General features: G+C 45.4%; 1 protein-coding gene across 1 annotated transcript in view; it reads right to left on the reverse strand.

Annotated features, from left to right (window-relative positions):
• LOC146619507 (uncharacterized) overlaps nt 1-14,578 on the reverse strand; it is a 37,485-nt gene that overhangs the window by 4,029 nt on the left and 18,878 nt on the right. The window contains exons 2-3 of the mRNA XM_085370998.1: nt 3,461-5,039; nt 711-1,250 (exon numbers count right to left, since the gene is read on the reverse strand). Coding sequence (XP_085227124.1) covers nt 711-1,250; nt 3,461-4,826 — 1,906 coding nt within the window. The 5' untranslated portion in view covers nt 4,827-5,039. The remainder of the gene's footprint in view (nt 1-710; nt 1,251-3,460; nt 5,040-14,578) is intronic.

A 14,578-nucleotide genomic window follows, 5' to 3' on the forward strand; every position in this document is an offset into this window, starting at 1 on the left:
CAAATTCAGTAACTGCATGTTTGTTAAGTCACCTCGGCCGCAGACAAAGTTCAGTTTACATCTCAGTGCTAAACTCTGGAGCGCCTGCAGGCGTCAGCTGTTTTCCTGCTTTTCATTTGTTTTCATTCTGAATCAGATTTTTTTGTATTTGTGACATTTGAGGAGACTGCTCCTCCTCCTGCTTTCAGTCGTTGCACAAAGATAGGCTCCTCCCCTCAGAGCTCCATGATCACCACGTCTGTGCTAATCTGTGCTAACGTGTGTGTTACTTTACATTGTCACATTTCACTGCATCACGTGCGTGTGTTCCTAGTATCTGGCATCAGCATCATAGCACCCGTTTAACCCATTGTCCACACACAGCTCCTTCTCTAATTGGTCGGTTGCTGCTGACATCACGTTTTGAACAATGACCACGGCCGCCTCTCTTAGATCCCTCTTCCTCATTTCCTCCTCCTCACCCTCTCTCTGGTCATGTGAATCTTCAGCATCGTGACAACCTCCATTCTGCGGAGACTCCGCCACCCCCTGCCCTTCCCCCTTCTCCCCGCTAACAGCTAATGCTATCTGCGTCTGGCGGTCCCTGTGTGCGGCGCGTTTATTGCTATCGTTTATTAGCGCTTCTTGCCGTTTGCCGTTAGCTTCTCCATCTTTGCTGCTGCTGCTGTTCTGAGGCTCGTCAGAGTCCCGGTCGGCGTGCTCTAACTCACCGCTGTTCACGGCCGCCGTGGCGTTGATGATCTTGGCGTTGGCCTCATCTTTCACCCCTCCCGCCTCCTTGCTCTTCTTCATGGGGCTGCTCCCCGTCGTCTTCTCCTCCTCCTCCTCCTGGTGATTATGTGTGGCGTTCTCCTCCTCTGTGCCGTTGGAGCAGCCGTTCTCCCCGTTGGTCACCGGAGCTTCGGCCGTCGTCTTCTCCGGCTCCTTCTCCGGCTCCTTCTCCGGCTCCTTCGCCACCTCCGCTCCACTCTCCTCCGCTGGTGTCTTCTCAGCTGCCGTCGCTGCATCTTTGTCGTTGGCCTCTGCGATCGCTGCGGCAGCTTCGCCGTCAGCACCTCCCTCCTCTGTCGCCGCCGCTGCCTCTCCTCCCTCTGTGGCCTCCTCCTCCTTGGCGCCCTCGCCCGTGTCCACACTGGTGGACTTGCCCTTCCGCATGATGAAGTTCTTCAGGGAAACCGCACGGCCAAAATGTGAGCGCTTGGCTTTGGCCGACTTTCCGTCTTTGCCGTCCTCTGTGGCGCCTTCCTCACCTGGAGTGGAAAAAAGCATTTGAGGTTAAAGTTCATCAGGGTGTGCATCAATTAGTCGCACAGGATTACAGCGGGTGAGTGGAAGAAGTGTTCATCAAGTGTTAGCAAATATTTATATTACTAAAAACAAATTTATTGATTAAAAATATTAGAGTCTGACCTCGTCCTTGAGGTCCAGATCTCTAAGCTTCTAACTTGTCTGATATTTTTAGTAGCTCCACCTATGGCATCAATGTAAAAATCCTCATTCTCACGTTATCGTATTCACGCCGCTGCTCACCCAGCGCGGTGCCAACATTTAATCTAATTACACTGAAGACTGTAAGTCCTTATCATATCACGTCTTATCAAATACATCCCTGTTTTCTCTTTCTTCTTGTTTTATGATTTCATTAATTTTGCTAATGTGGTCCTTTCTTACACTTGGCAAACATTCATGAAATTCATTCAATCAGGTTCTTCAAACAAAAAGACAAATGTTCATTTCCTTTTTAAGAAAACAGTTGATAAGTTGTAAAACCAAAGACAAGCTGTCGAGTCTATTTTGTAAAGTGCTTCTCATATTTCTGTAGTTTGGTTTCTTTTTTAAGATTTTCCTTCTTCTACGTTAAGGATCATTGCACGATCTGATATCGTCGTGTTGGTGTTGTTCCCAGATCATCATATTAAATGTTGTTCCAGGATCAACATTGCAAGTGACCAATCAGAATGTTGTGACGTCATACTTTTGCGACTTCGGGAAAAACTGCCGTAAAACAAAAAACTGTACTTAAGCTGCGAGAAACCGCTTCTGTCCGCCGATCAACGGACCCTGACCCTAACCCTTTAATAAACGGTAAACGGTAAGCAGAACTGATATTGTACTTGCAAAATTTGGAATTTCATAAATGAACGAATGGCTTGGTGCGCAAAAGAATAACGTCACAACAATGTGATTGGTCACTTGCAATGTTGATCCTGGAACAACATTTTCATGATGATCTGGGAACACAAACACGACGATATCAGATCATCCAAGGATCATTACACTGTTTCTGTTGAGGTCTTTTATTGTGAAAGGCAGGAACAGGAATAAGCCCTTTTGGATAACAATGACATCATGTTATTTAAGTTTTTTTCAGGTTGTGGTGAATATTTGAGCTGCCATGTTTCCCAATGAATAAAGTTTTTCTTATCTTAAAGCAAAAAAACAAGAACAAACTTTTATTTTTAAAATTAAAACATGAAATTTCAACTCTGAACCAAAGAAGGTGGAATATTTTCTCAGCCATTAAAGAAACAAATCTCTCATTTTCACTCTGCTGTGTTCTTGTGAAGAAAGAGCAGAAAGTAAAGCTTAATTTAGTCTCTTCTGTTGACCTAAGTTATGCTGTAATTTGAATTTCACATCACCCGTTGAATATTTTATTTGGGACAATGTTCAATTACATTACCTCCCCCAGAGTTAGCAAGCCTTTAACTCCTGCGTGTCCTTGGTGGAGAGCGACAGACTGAAACGAGTGCAAACAAGCTGCCGGCTTCAGAAGCTGAATTTTTAAACGGTGTCCAACTGTGGCGCTGACAAAAACACAGCAACGCTTAAGACCTGCAGTCAGACTCTTAATACATCTCTGCTCGCTTTAACTTCCTCCAAAAGATCATGAAGCAGAAACCTGGAAATGACGACGCCCAAAGTGCAGCGATTCTCAATCTAAAGGCCAAACCCCCAGTGCAGGTCATGTGATAACTGGCGAGATATTAAATGAGTTTCATTTGGTTATAATTTTAAAAACTGGATGAGCAGAAGCGAATGGATGGATGGAGGGATTTTAAAGAGGAACCTCTAAAGTTTCAAGAGTTGATGAGCGTAACACCAACACGGTCACTCGTCACGCACGGATGCCCACACCCTGTCCTTTAGAAGAACATCTTGATGTGCAGAGTTGAAGCCGTTAAAAGGCTGCATTTATGAGTAAAACAAGCCTAAATTAAAGCAAGAGTCTGCCGAGTGTGGCTAACATTATCAGCCTTGGCTCCTCCCACATTAACGCCCACATACCTGCAGAATGCGGTTACACACCTGCAGCCACTGGACCTGCACATGCTTCACTGACAGCCTGGATAAAGACGGTTGCAACTGCTTTGGCTGGCTGACGTCAGGGTGACTGAGGTCAGATGAAGACTTCGTAAAGACCAGTTATGTTCGCGCGCTCGACTCTGCGCTGACTCACCCGAGGCCGCAGGCGCCTCCTCCTCGCCTCCGGGGTGGCACTCCGTGTTGGTGCGTTTGCTCTTGGGGATGACCCGCTTCTTGAAGGAGGTCCAGATCTCGTTGGCGTGTTGTGTCACCGTTCCACCTGCTGCCGCCGCCTTCTCCTCCTCACCTCCCTCTGCTTTCTCCTTCTCCTCCCCTCCCTCTGTCTTGCCCTCCTCTGCTCCTCCCTCTGCCTTAGCTGCTTCCTCTCCTCCCTCAGCTCCTCCTGCAGGCTCCTCGGGCTTGGCGTTTTCAGCGGAGTCTTTGTCGGAGCCCTTGGCCTTGCCGCTGATGCCGGACATGGAGGTGTCCCTCTTCAAGCCCTGGAAGGTCCAGGAGCGTTTGAGCTTCCACCTCTTCTGGCCTGACTCTTTGGAGTCAAGTGTGGAGGAGTCTCCGCCACCTCCTTCTCCCTCTGCTCCTTCCTCTTTCCCATCCTCACCTCCTCCAGTCTTCTTGTGTGCCTTCTGAGCCATGAGCTTCTTGAAGGAGTGCCAGCGCTTCATGTGCTTAGTGGTTGCTGAAGAGGCCGAGGCTTTCTGTTCCCCTTCTGCACCTCCCGCTGCTCCTCCTTCTTCTATGATGGAGTCTGCAGTGGTGTTAAGTGCTTCGGGATCTTCCAGCCGGTCCAGAGACTTGGACCGGACCTTTACTGGTTTCTGGGGCTCTGCAGCGGCGCCCTCCTTCTTCTCAGTGCTGCGATGGGAGAAGATTCTCGCCACAGGCTTCCTGATCAAATCTCGAACTGTGGATTTCACCTCCGCTGGTTTGCCCTTCTCCGCTTTCTTCTCGTCTTCCTTCTCTCCATTTTCCGCAGCCTTCTCTGTCGCCGCCTCACCTTCTGCACCTCCTTCTTCTGCTCCTCCCTCCGCTGCTGCTGCTGCAGCTTCCTCCCCTCCTTTATCGGCCTCCTTCTCCCCTCCTTCAGCCGCGCCCTCCTCGCCTCCAGCTGCAGGGGCGCTCTGCTCTTTCTTCTTCCTTCCACCCATCACCTTTCCCAGGCCACTCTTGTTGAGGAAGGAGTCCAGGAACGAGGTCTTGGGTTCAGAGGAAGTGGTGTTTTCGCAGCTCTGAGGCGGCGGCGCATCCTCGCCTGCCGCCGTGGCTCCCCCCTCCTCAGTTCCCACTGTGTCCGCCACCGCTGTGTCGTTATTCACAGTCTCTTTGTTTTCGACAACCTCGCTGTTGATGGCTGTGCCGTCTTTATCGACAGCCTCGTCGTTGACAGTCTCTGAGCTCGTGTTGGCGTTTTTGGCCGCTTGCTCCACCTCTGCTGGCTTATTTTCGGTGCTTTTTCCATCTTCCTGGAGCACTGGTGCTGTGCTGGCCTCCGTTGCCGCCATCTCAGAAAGGGAAACCAAACAATAACAACAAAAAACGTCTCTTCCTTCCGGCCTGCCTTTCTTCCCTGGCCTTCTGTCCTCCTCTTCCTCTCTCTCTCTCTCTCTAGTGTTTCGTTCCTCCCGCTGTGGTGGCACTCTCAGGTCATGGAGAGCAGGGTTGAGAGCAGTGGCGAGGAGGAAAGATACTCAGCATCCTACTAGACCTCCAAACTCCTGCAGGAGGAAAAAAAAGGGAGAGAGAGCGAGAGACAGATGGTTAATAGTCTGAAGCAACACCATAGGCGCTCAATGAGTCTGGTCTGGTCTGCACCGAATGAGGAATGAAGTGTAACATGATAAGGAATCTCAGCAGGACACAAAATACAGGCATGTTTCCTAATCACACGCACACGCACTAACCTTACCCTAAACATAGCCTAACTGTAACCCTGACACTAAAACCACATATTTTGTCTCTAAAATTCCTTCAACTTGTGCGACTTGGATTTTGGTCCCTATAAGTACAGTAAACTTGCAATTTTTGGTCCACACAAAGATATAAATACACGCAACACACCTTGAAAAGGATGAAATGCAAAACCTACACAGAAGTGGAAGGCCTCGGTGTCGCGCTCACAGGATCTTGTAAAGCATTTGTTGCTTTGCTTGTTGTCGTTCAGCACGATTTATTTTTTCTTTACAACTCCATCAGTATCACAGGAGAGTGGGACGGGATGTTAGCTTCAATCATATATTGACACCAATTGTGTTCTTTATGATGTATAAGAACACAAGCACTGACTCAGCAAAAGTACATTTTGGGTAATCATCGTGTATTTTATATGTTTGGTACGTGGCACCAATTAGACACTGTCCGTCTTGTTCTGAGAGACGCACATAAAACACCTGCTGGTGAGATCAGTGTGCTGCTGGTGTGGTTTGTTTTCATTGAGGAAAACTATAAAACACGACCAGACTGCTGCTTCCAAACATTCCTCGGTTGTAACACATTTTGACAGTTTAATGAATGAATCAGCAGATCAATGACTCACACACACACACACACACACACACACACACGAGTGCCGACGCAGAGTAATTTTCAGCTCTGAGAGTCCAGACGTTTAGTGTGCACAGTCGCACACTCTCAGAGGAGAAGGTGAAAAGAGTGAGTCAGACGCCGATGGAGAGGCACTCGGGTGGAGAGACAATCACACAGAGGAGAGGCAGACGGAGGGAGCGAGGTGTAAACACATACATCACATGCTCCAGATAATCTCACACTATGCTGTTGCCACAACTGACTGACCGGCCAACTGGATGGCTTACTGGTCGACTGCCTGTCTTTCTGGCTTGCTGATGGGACGGATGATTTGCGCTCATTATCCCGTGATGGCTGAGCGGCGCGAGAGGCAGATTTACGGGCCGTCTGATTTGTTGTTCAACACCTCTGTAGTAAAGATTTGGATTTGCATAAATAAATCCCGGTGAGGACGATACGAAGCGTTTGTGTTAGACGCTTGGTTTACCCGGCCACCCCAATCACTAATTTTACAGCACTGCTTTTACCTTTGCACGTTGTTACAACCATCTTACTCTGGAGTGAATGACATAAACTGCTGCTGGTTTTAGTTCAAATCAAGTTCAATTTCATACCTACGCACACAAAAAGCGAAACCCCGTCATTATGCAGAAACAATAACTAGAAACAAAACAATGCAGCAAAAAACCACGAGGGCTCTCAGATATAATGGACGGCAATCACAGAGAGCAGTTACTGAGTGATGTGTGCACATCTGCACACCTGCGACAGACCTCGCTGACATTGCTCGGAGGAAATACGAACGAAAGGAAATCTGTGGGAAGAGCAAAGAGCTCCCTGCGACATAGTGCCACATCTAAATGACGTGTTATCTTTACTACCTTCGCTGTGACATTTGATACCAACATTATGTGGCTTTGCCCCAAACTGCTGTGTCCCGGCCTGACCGACTCACTCATTTATATATTCATGCCTGCCAGTGTTGACGCTTCAAAGGTTTGGTGAGAGCAGGTGATAAAAGCCCTTTTTTTTGCCAAACTAATCGTTGTAATAAAAGATTGTGGTGACAGAGGACGGCGTCGAAGTGCTCCATCATTTCTTTGCTGCTTGCAGCAGTCTCAGCAGAGATGCCCGGATCTCCTCTCGCCATCTCCTTCATCAGAGTCACCCTTCACGCCCTTCAGAGGAAGCTCCTTTCTTGCACTCTTAACTGAGATTATACTCTTTTGGCCGCGACCCACAGCTGGTGGTCGTGTGAGCTCAGCTCAGTTCTCTCGTTGCCACAAATATACTGACTGCGAACGTTGGATGGCACGTCAGTCCGTCGGTCTTGCACCTTCCTTCCCATCACTCATTAACAAGAACTCAGGATACTTCAGCTCCTTGCTTGGGACAACAACTCCTTAACCAAGAGGGAGCAATCAGCCTTGTTCCAGCCTCAGACCTGGAAGTCTGACTATGATGTCCAAGCTGTAACAATCGACATCAAAATTATCCAGCTAGGAAACCTGAAACCAGACTGTGTGTGCGCAGCTGTGGGCCGTACAGTCGGGCAATAAATACTGCCCTGAATTATGCAAAAATATATTTGAATAAATACTTTTATAGCCGTGGCTGCCTTAGCCACAATGGTCACTTCTTACTCGTGTTTTTCATGCTGTACTGGACTTTACCGCAGTCAGAAAGAGGTTTCGTATCATTTCATGTCTGAGTTATTGAATCTGGAAGCTCAAATGGTGAATATTTTTTCACCTTTACCAATGTCAAGCACACGAATGGGCCTGACTGGCTGTTATTCATTTATTTGGTGCGTTTTAAAGAAGGGCAGCATTTAATAAAAACAAAAAATATACACAAATTATATGAAGTGACTGGAAAAAGCAGCAACATTAGAGTTAAAATCCAAGAGACAAAATAAAAGCATTGGCAGAAATAAATGTGACCATGTGGCTGGTTTCTGAGCCCCTGAAGGTTGTAGCCTAGGGATAGAAACACATACACCGCCACTATCACACAATATTAAAATCACTGCGTCATTTAGCCGAAATAAACACAAATTAGGCTAGCAGCCACATGACGCTCAGCACATGCATTCACCTTTATACTATCCCCCCCCAGCTGGCGCTGACTGATTTAACTCCAGCTCACTGGACTTCATCACGGTTTGTCAAATATCAGCCATCTTGGTCCCGTTCTTCCAATAATTGGTTTGTTTGCCTCTTTCCTTCATCTGGCGACGCGTTCGCTCAGACTGTTTGGAAACATCACATTAGCAGCTGAGTTTGGACAGAGATTAAGAAGCTCTTGATCAAATATTCTGCTTATCAATAATTCAGACGCCGATGGGCTTGGTTTCATCAAAATACTTCCCAAGCAAACGTCGACTCGGGTTTACTTCGATATGTCATTTCAGTTCCGTTTTTACAGGATGAAAAATAGAATAATTTCATTGATGTGCCGCTGATTGATGCCAAAGTACAACAAGTCGTACAGACTGATGGACACTGGCACCACCATCTGTTTTTCCATTGCAGGCTGCTTTGTTTTGGCTGTTTTCACTTTAATATTGATCATTATTAATCATTTAAGTGAGTCTTACAAAACCTACCAAAGAATCAGACCTGTGGGATTTTAGGGATGTTCTTTGGATCGAATCAAATCCACTGGACTTTAAACAAAGAGTAGTAGTGTCAGCCACTGGTTTTGTGTTCTAGGCTACCGGGTGACATGAGGTTATGGTACGTACCCCTACCCTAGATCAGCCGTGCCCAACCCCCGTGCCTCGGACCGGTACCGGTCCGTGAGTCGTTTGGTACCGGGCTGCGAGAGTTGAGGCTCAGGTGTAAAATGTATGGTTTTCAGGGGTTTTAGCGGTTTTTAGTGTTATTTTGTTATCGTTTTTATCGTTTACTCGGTTTTCCTGGGTCTTTTCACGTGTGTTATGAATAAATCTTTTTTTCGGTACCGGTACTAGCTTTATTTTGTATTTATCAACGACACCTTAAAAGCCGGTTCATGAAAATATTGTTGGGCATAAACCGGTGCGTGGCGCAAAAAAGGTTGGGGACCACTGCCCTAGATTTCATGAGCTGGAATACAGCAGGTATCACGAGGGTCCAACAAGCCCTAAAAAGTCAGGAGCTGGACTTTACAGGATCTACCTGCGTGAGGGAGGTCTGGCACAAAGGTCTCAATACTTACCAGAAATGCAGATGTGGGGCACACCTGGGCCACACATTAATTGTTATTTATTGATTGCTTAAGCAGACCAGAGAGGGGTAACCCTAACCCTTCATGTCTGCATCTGAAAGCCGTTTCAATCCCGTCTTTAAAGCTTCTAACAAAGTCTGAAACTCGTCTCACGCTCCTCATTTGCCGTAACGCTGAGCTTCAAAACTGACATAACCTAACAGACCGTTCTTTACATTTTTAATAAACTGATTCAAAGAACACTGAACATCAGCATTGAGCCAAGGCCGTCAGAGAGTGGACAAGTGCTTCAAATAAAACAGGACCGGTGAGAAAAAGTTGCTCTGCTGTGAATTAGAGGTGACTGATCATCTCAACCACGGATTCATTAAACGGGATTTAAGGATTAATCACACGGCGACACAGGAGAATAGAAATCCTCATCACTGCAGCTTTAAACAGACGTTATTAGCATCAGTTGATCCAACTTTCTGCTGGGTTCTACCTCGATGTTTGAGGCACGTTCGCCCACACGAGACGAGCTGGGGCTTTGTTTCAGTCGCTCTTTATTTTGGATGGATTGTGTTTTTGTTGTGTTTCTTGCTGGCGTCTGATTACGCTGCAGCAGAGGAGCATTAGCGTGTTGGATAGTGGATGTGAGGCTGAAGCCCCGAGGTGTTGGAACAGCATCAGACAGAGGACGACGACAAAATGGAGGGAGGGAGCGAGGAAGGGGAGGAGGAGGAGTGGCGCAGACATGGGCTGATTGTGAATCCGCTCTTTCTGTTCGTTTGCCTCTTACCATTCACCTCCGTCTGTCTGGTTTTTTCTCGTCCGTCTCTTTCGTTCTCGTTTGTTTTCCTCTCTCTTGCACTCGTCTTTATTCTCTCCCTCTCATTAAATCTTTGTCTTTGGGTGTTTTTGCCTCTCCTTTCATGCTGTGTTCTCTTCTGTCTCTTCCTTTTCACTTTAATTCATCCTCCTTCCTTTTTCCTCTCAGCCACATTCAGTTATTTATTTCACTCTTTCCGTCTCTCCTGCCGTCACCGTCTCGTTTTTGCCTTCATGTCTTTTGCGATGCCAGCTTCTTCTTTCGGCATCTTTTGTATCACGTTTGTTCTCGTTCACCTTCCCATGTCTCTCCATCTCTGACTTGATCTTTTTCCTCCAACCTGTTTGTCAGTCTTCATCTCTCCCGGTTTATCAGCTTTATATTCATCTTTCTGATTGTTAGACCCAAATTCACCATTTTTATTTATTGTAACAGAGCACATGTCCCCATAACTAGTCAAATGATACATTTAAATGCTGATGTCCTCAATGTTTGCCACAGGAAGTAGGAGTCAGCCACACATTTCAGCAACATTTAAAATCTAATTGATTCAATCAAGCATAACCTTCACTCAGGTAGGTCATGAAGTCAAGCTCGGCAGATCAGCTCATCTGGTTTCAGCCCACATCATCTGGTGGTTTAGCAGACTTCCTTCTAGACATATCAATGGCAAATATCATAAAGGACACTGAGCCAAGATGTTTAAGACCACCTACATTTGCTTCTGCAAGCCGCTTGGCAATCCACCACCACACTACTGCGTAAAAACTCAACACCACAAGTTCTGGAAACTGAGAAAAGTCCTGAAGCTCGAGTCTCCTGAAAGTATTTGAAGAAATAATTAAAATTTGGTCTAATGAAGTAAAGAGAATGGAATCGACCACAGTGTTGGTTCAGACCTGCTACAGTTGGGATCTATTTATGTTAATTTAACCTACAGTCACATCTGCAACCAGCTGTGCAGCCCACCTCACCCCAGCCTCCCTTTTTAAAATATTGTTCCTGACTTTATAAATATCATATCTGCCGTCATTGCCTCGTTCTGCTCTGAGGTCTTGGGGAAATATGAAAAAATAAAATCTCTTTTGATTACACTGCTCCTGACTGGTACGAGAAAACGACCATCTTCGTTTAACATGAGCAACGACCGCTATCGTGACGCCGGCATCTTGGAAAGGTTTAAACGAAGGGAGTGGATGTGGTGTAGTTTGTCAAGGTCAAGTGAAGACTCAAAGGACCAACAAGATGTGTTGCGTTTGTGCAGCTGTGAGTTAAGTTGAGCGTTGTCGATAATAATACATTTTAGGCACACGAAGCAGCTGGGATGAGTCACCTTCTGTGCCGGGCTGGTACAGACTCACTATGATGCAGTCTGTCTGTGAGCACCGTACGGCCGGGAGTCAAAGTTTAACTTCATGCAAAAGATCGAAAGCACACAACTGCACTTCAATTCCAATGGAAAGCAAAAGCACAGCTGCACAGTCAGAGCTTAGGACGTGTGTAATATGTGGAGTCAAAGCACAACACTGACTGAGTGAGACGCATGAGACTCGAAACCTCTTTGTATCGTAACTGTAAACACAGCAACACTGCTGCGAGCTGAAGCATATTTCTAATTCATGAACTACCAATTTGGAACAGCAAATACAGTTTGGGAGGATGTAATGAATTCATTTTTATCAACGTAATGAGAAAACATTTTAATGAATACATCTGAAAGCTGCGTAGTGTTCACTAGCAATTTACTTGATTTGTTTTCCATCAGTCTTTGGCAACTTGCAACAAACATCTTTATTATTTCAGAGCCAACTCGATGCACAGTTAAGGTAAGATAGCTGGACGCAACATTTAAACACGTGTCCACACAAAAGTGGAATCAATTTTGCCTCTGTAGCTTTATATGATTATGCTGTAGGTGAGAGGAGAGCTAACACTGCATGACGGAAGCTAACAGCAAAGCATCAGCAGTTAGAAAGCATTTCACACTAACATGCTAACAGCTTTTCTTGCACTGTGATTAAAATCTGCTCCACTCTTTGTGCACGGAGGTGTGCTCGCAGTGAGACTGAGAGCAGGAAAGGAGAAAACCATGTGACTCGAACTGAAAGCAGTAAGACGCTCACGCTAACCAATCAATGAATAATCCAAAGGTTTATGTAAAGCCTGGTTTATGGTTTCAAGTCTTATTTAAAACAACATGATCCTCATTTTACACATTTTGGTTTAGATTACCACAAAACAAACATGGCGGCTGTGAAAATGCTCAGTTAAGGAGTCAGAGGTTGGACTTTACTAATCAGTGGCTCTGTCAATGTTCAGTATGTACATTTTGTAGATTACCTGACAGAAAGGGAACATTTAATCCATCATCTACGCCAACTGAAGCAGAAATCTAATATTTATGTACCAGTGAATTAGGGCTGCCACGATTTGTCGACTAGTCACGATTACATCGACTATCAAAATCGTCGACGACTGATTTAATAGTCGACGCGTCGTTTGAAGCTTTGTAAGATCACAAAAGACGCAGGAATAAGTAGCAGGATTTAAGAGTGTAATAACGGACTGGAACAGAAGATGGCAGCACTGCATGTACAAGGATGCCAGCTGCCGTTAAACCCCGAAGAAGAAGAAACTGTGTCCCAGAATTCATAGCGCAGCCCAGCGCAGTTTCCAACAATGGCGGCAGCTAGTTAGTTTTAATGTTACTCTTATTATTCTTTCTGGGTCACAAAATAAACGTTTAACATATTTTCAGGCGAGAATGTAGCTGTGTAAACCTCAAATATCTGCTCAGTTTATCAGGACACCGCATATTTTCAAAAGCGCTCCGACGTTTTCGGAGACGTCTGTTACCCACTAGCTCGATAGCTAGCCGGGGGCAAGGCTCACTAGAGCCGTGAGAACACCGGACTCCCGACTAATCGTTTTCAAACCCACCGCCGTCTTTCGCTACTCAGGTTAAACATGATATATGAGTCACTTAGATAACTTAAAACTGTTATTGTTTGGCTTTTTTCAGTATTTTATTTGTTCCTGAGTAAATCTGTTTGGCTGAGATTAAAGTTATAGGTTTTACACAGCTGAATAAACTTCAAGCAGACAGCTGATTATCAGAAGTGTGAGACGCTGGAGAATATACTCCGGTGTCCTGTTATATTTTAGATAGCAAGGAGTTTATTAAATTTTAATGAAATTTGCAGATTGTTTCGGTGAAGTTTAATAAACCATCATCTTGTCTTTATTTTTAGTTAGCACAGACCTTAAAGACTTAAAGCTGTAAGCTAATGATAGTTATATAAGAGCAGATGCTGCTGGTGCAATAAGCTGTAGTTTTACGTCCAATGGATGATGATCTGATTAGTCGACTAATCGCAAAAATAATCGGTGACTAGTCGACTATCAAAATAATCGTTTGTGGCAGCCCTACAGTGAACACCATCGTCTCCCTTCTCACCTGTCTGCAGAGATTTACTCTGTTCATATTAGAAAGTTTGAAAGTTCTGGAGGTAAACCGTCGCTGGCGCAGATAACTTTGTCATCATGCGAGGGCCTTCGGCGTCTCTCGGGTGCATTTCCAGCTGCATGTGTTTTCACTCTCTGTGATGGCAATCTAATCCTGCAGGACGCCCGTTAATGCAGCTATAATGGGGGTCAATGGGGAAGCGTCAGAATGGCCAATCACAGTTTTCCACTTCACACTGCGATAATAGCCCTCCTCTTCACACCTTCCTGATACCAACATGGACACATAAAAACACTCAGTGCTGCATCCACACACAAATACAGCACTCAGCTTCCTCACCTAACCCTTCGCAGGTTTCACACGCACTGTCAAGCTCCACATTTAAACCTTCTGAGGAACTGAAGCGCTCGTGGATACTTTTACTTCCAGTAACGACAAAAGTATGGTTCACTGCAGCTGCTATTCACTCCGATTCTGTTCTGATCTGTATGAACATGATCAACAACACAAATACTGCCCACAAAGACTAAACCAGCTTTTACTTTCAAGACATTTTCCAACCTGCAACGCCTAAGTAGGCATAGCAATCTCAGTCCACACCCACCCTGTTGCAGGAGATGGCTCCGCCCACTGTGCCTGGTTCTGCCAAAGGTTGCTTCCTGTTAAAAGGGAGTTTTTTCCTTCCCACTGTCGCCAAATGTTTAGTCGTTTGATTGCTGATTATGATTTGATTTGTCAGCATAACCTAGTCTGTACCTTTCACTACAATATAAGGTGACTGTTGTCCTAATTTGGCACTATATAAAATTTAAATTCAACGTTAAGTTTAAGTAGAGTTTCATTGTTAACAAGTAGATTTTTCCTGCTGTCACATTAAAGGAAATGCCTGAGGTTAATGAAATAAAGAGACTGTTCTTAGTGAAGCAGAAAACACAGCAGGAAGCCGATGCTGATGATTCAGGGCCGTACAGCATGTCGCTCACATTTGAACCAGATGGACCGTTACATGTATTGAGGGGCACATGTGTGACCAGGACGTATCCTAAGATTCAAGCAGTCTTTGTTTTGCTCAACAGAAAGGTTGAAAACACAGCAGCAGTGCAGATGAAGCTTCTGGTGGAGCCGCTTCACATTCAGCACTGCTTTCTTTTATAGAGACGGCAAACCTGAAGTAAAACTTGAAACTAAACTTCTGCTTATTCAGATAAACTGCTGGTTTAGTTTAAGTTGATCTTATTTTTTGT

Source organism: Diplotaxodon limnothrissa, linkage group LG14 (genome assembly GCF_057381915.1).
Source record: "Diplotaxodon limnothrissa isolate DT_005_m linkage group LG14, D_limnothrissa_male_GT1.1, whole genome shotgun sequence".
NCBI lineage: Eukaryota > Metazoa > Chordata > Actinopteri > Cichliformes > Cichlidae > Diplotaxodon > Diplotaxodon limnothrissa.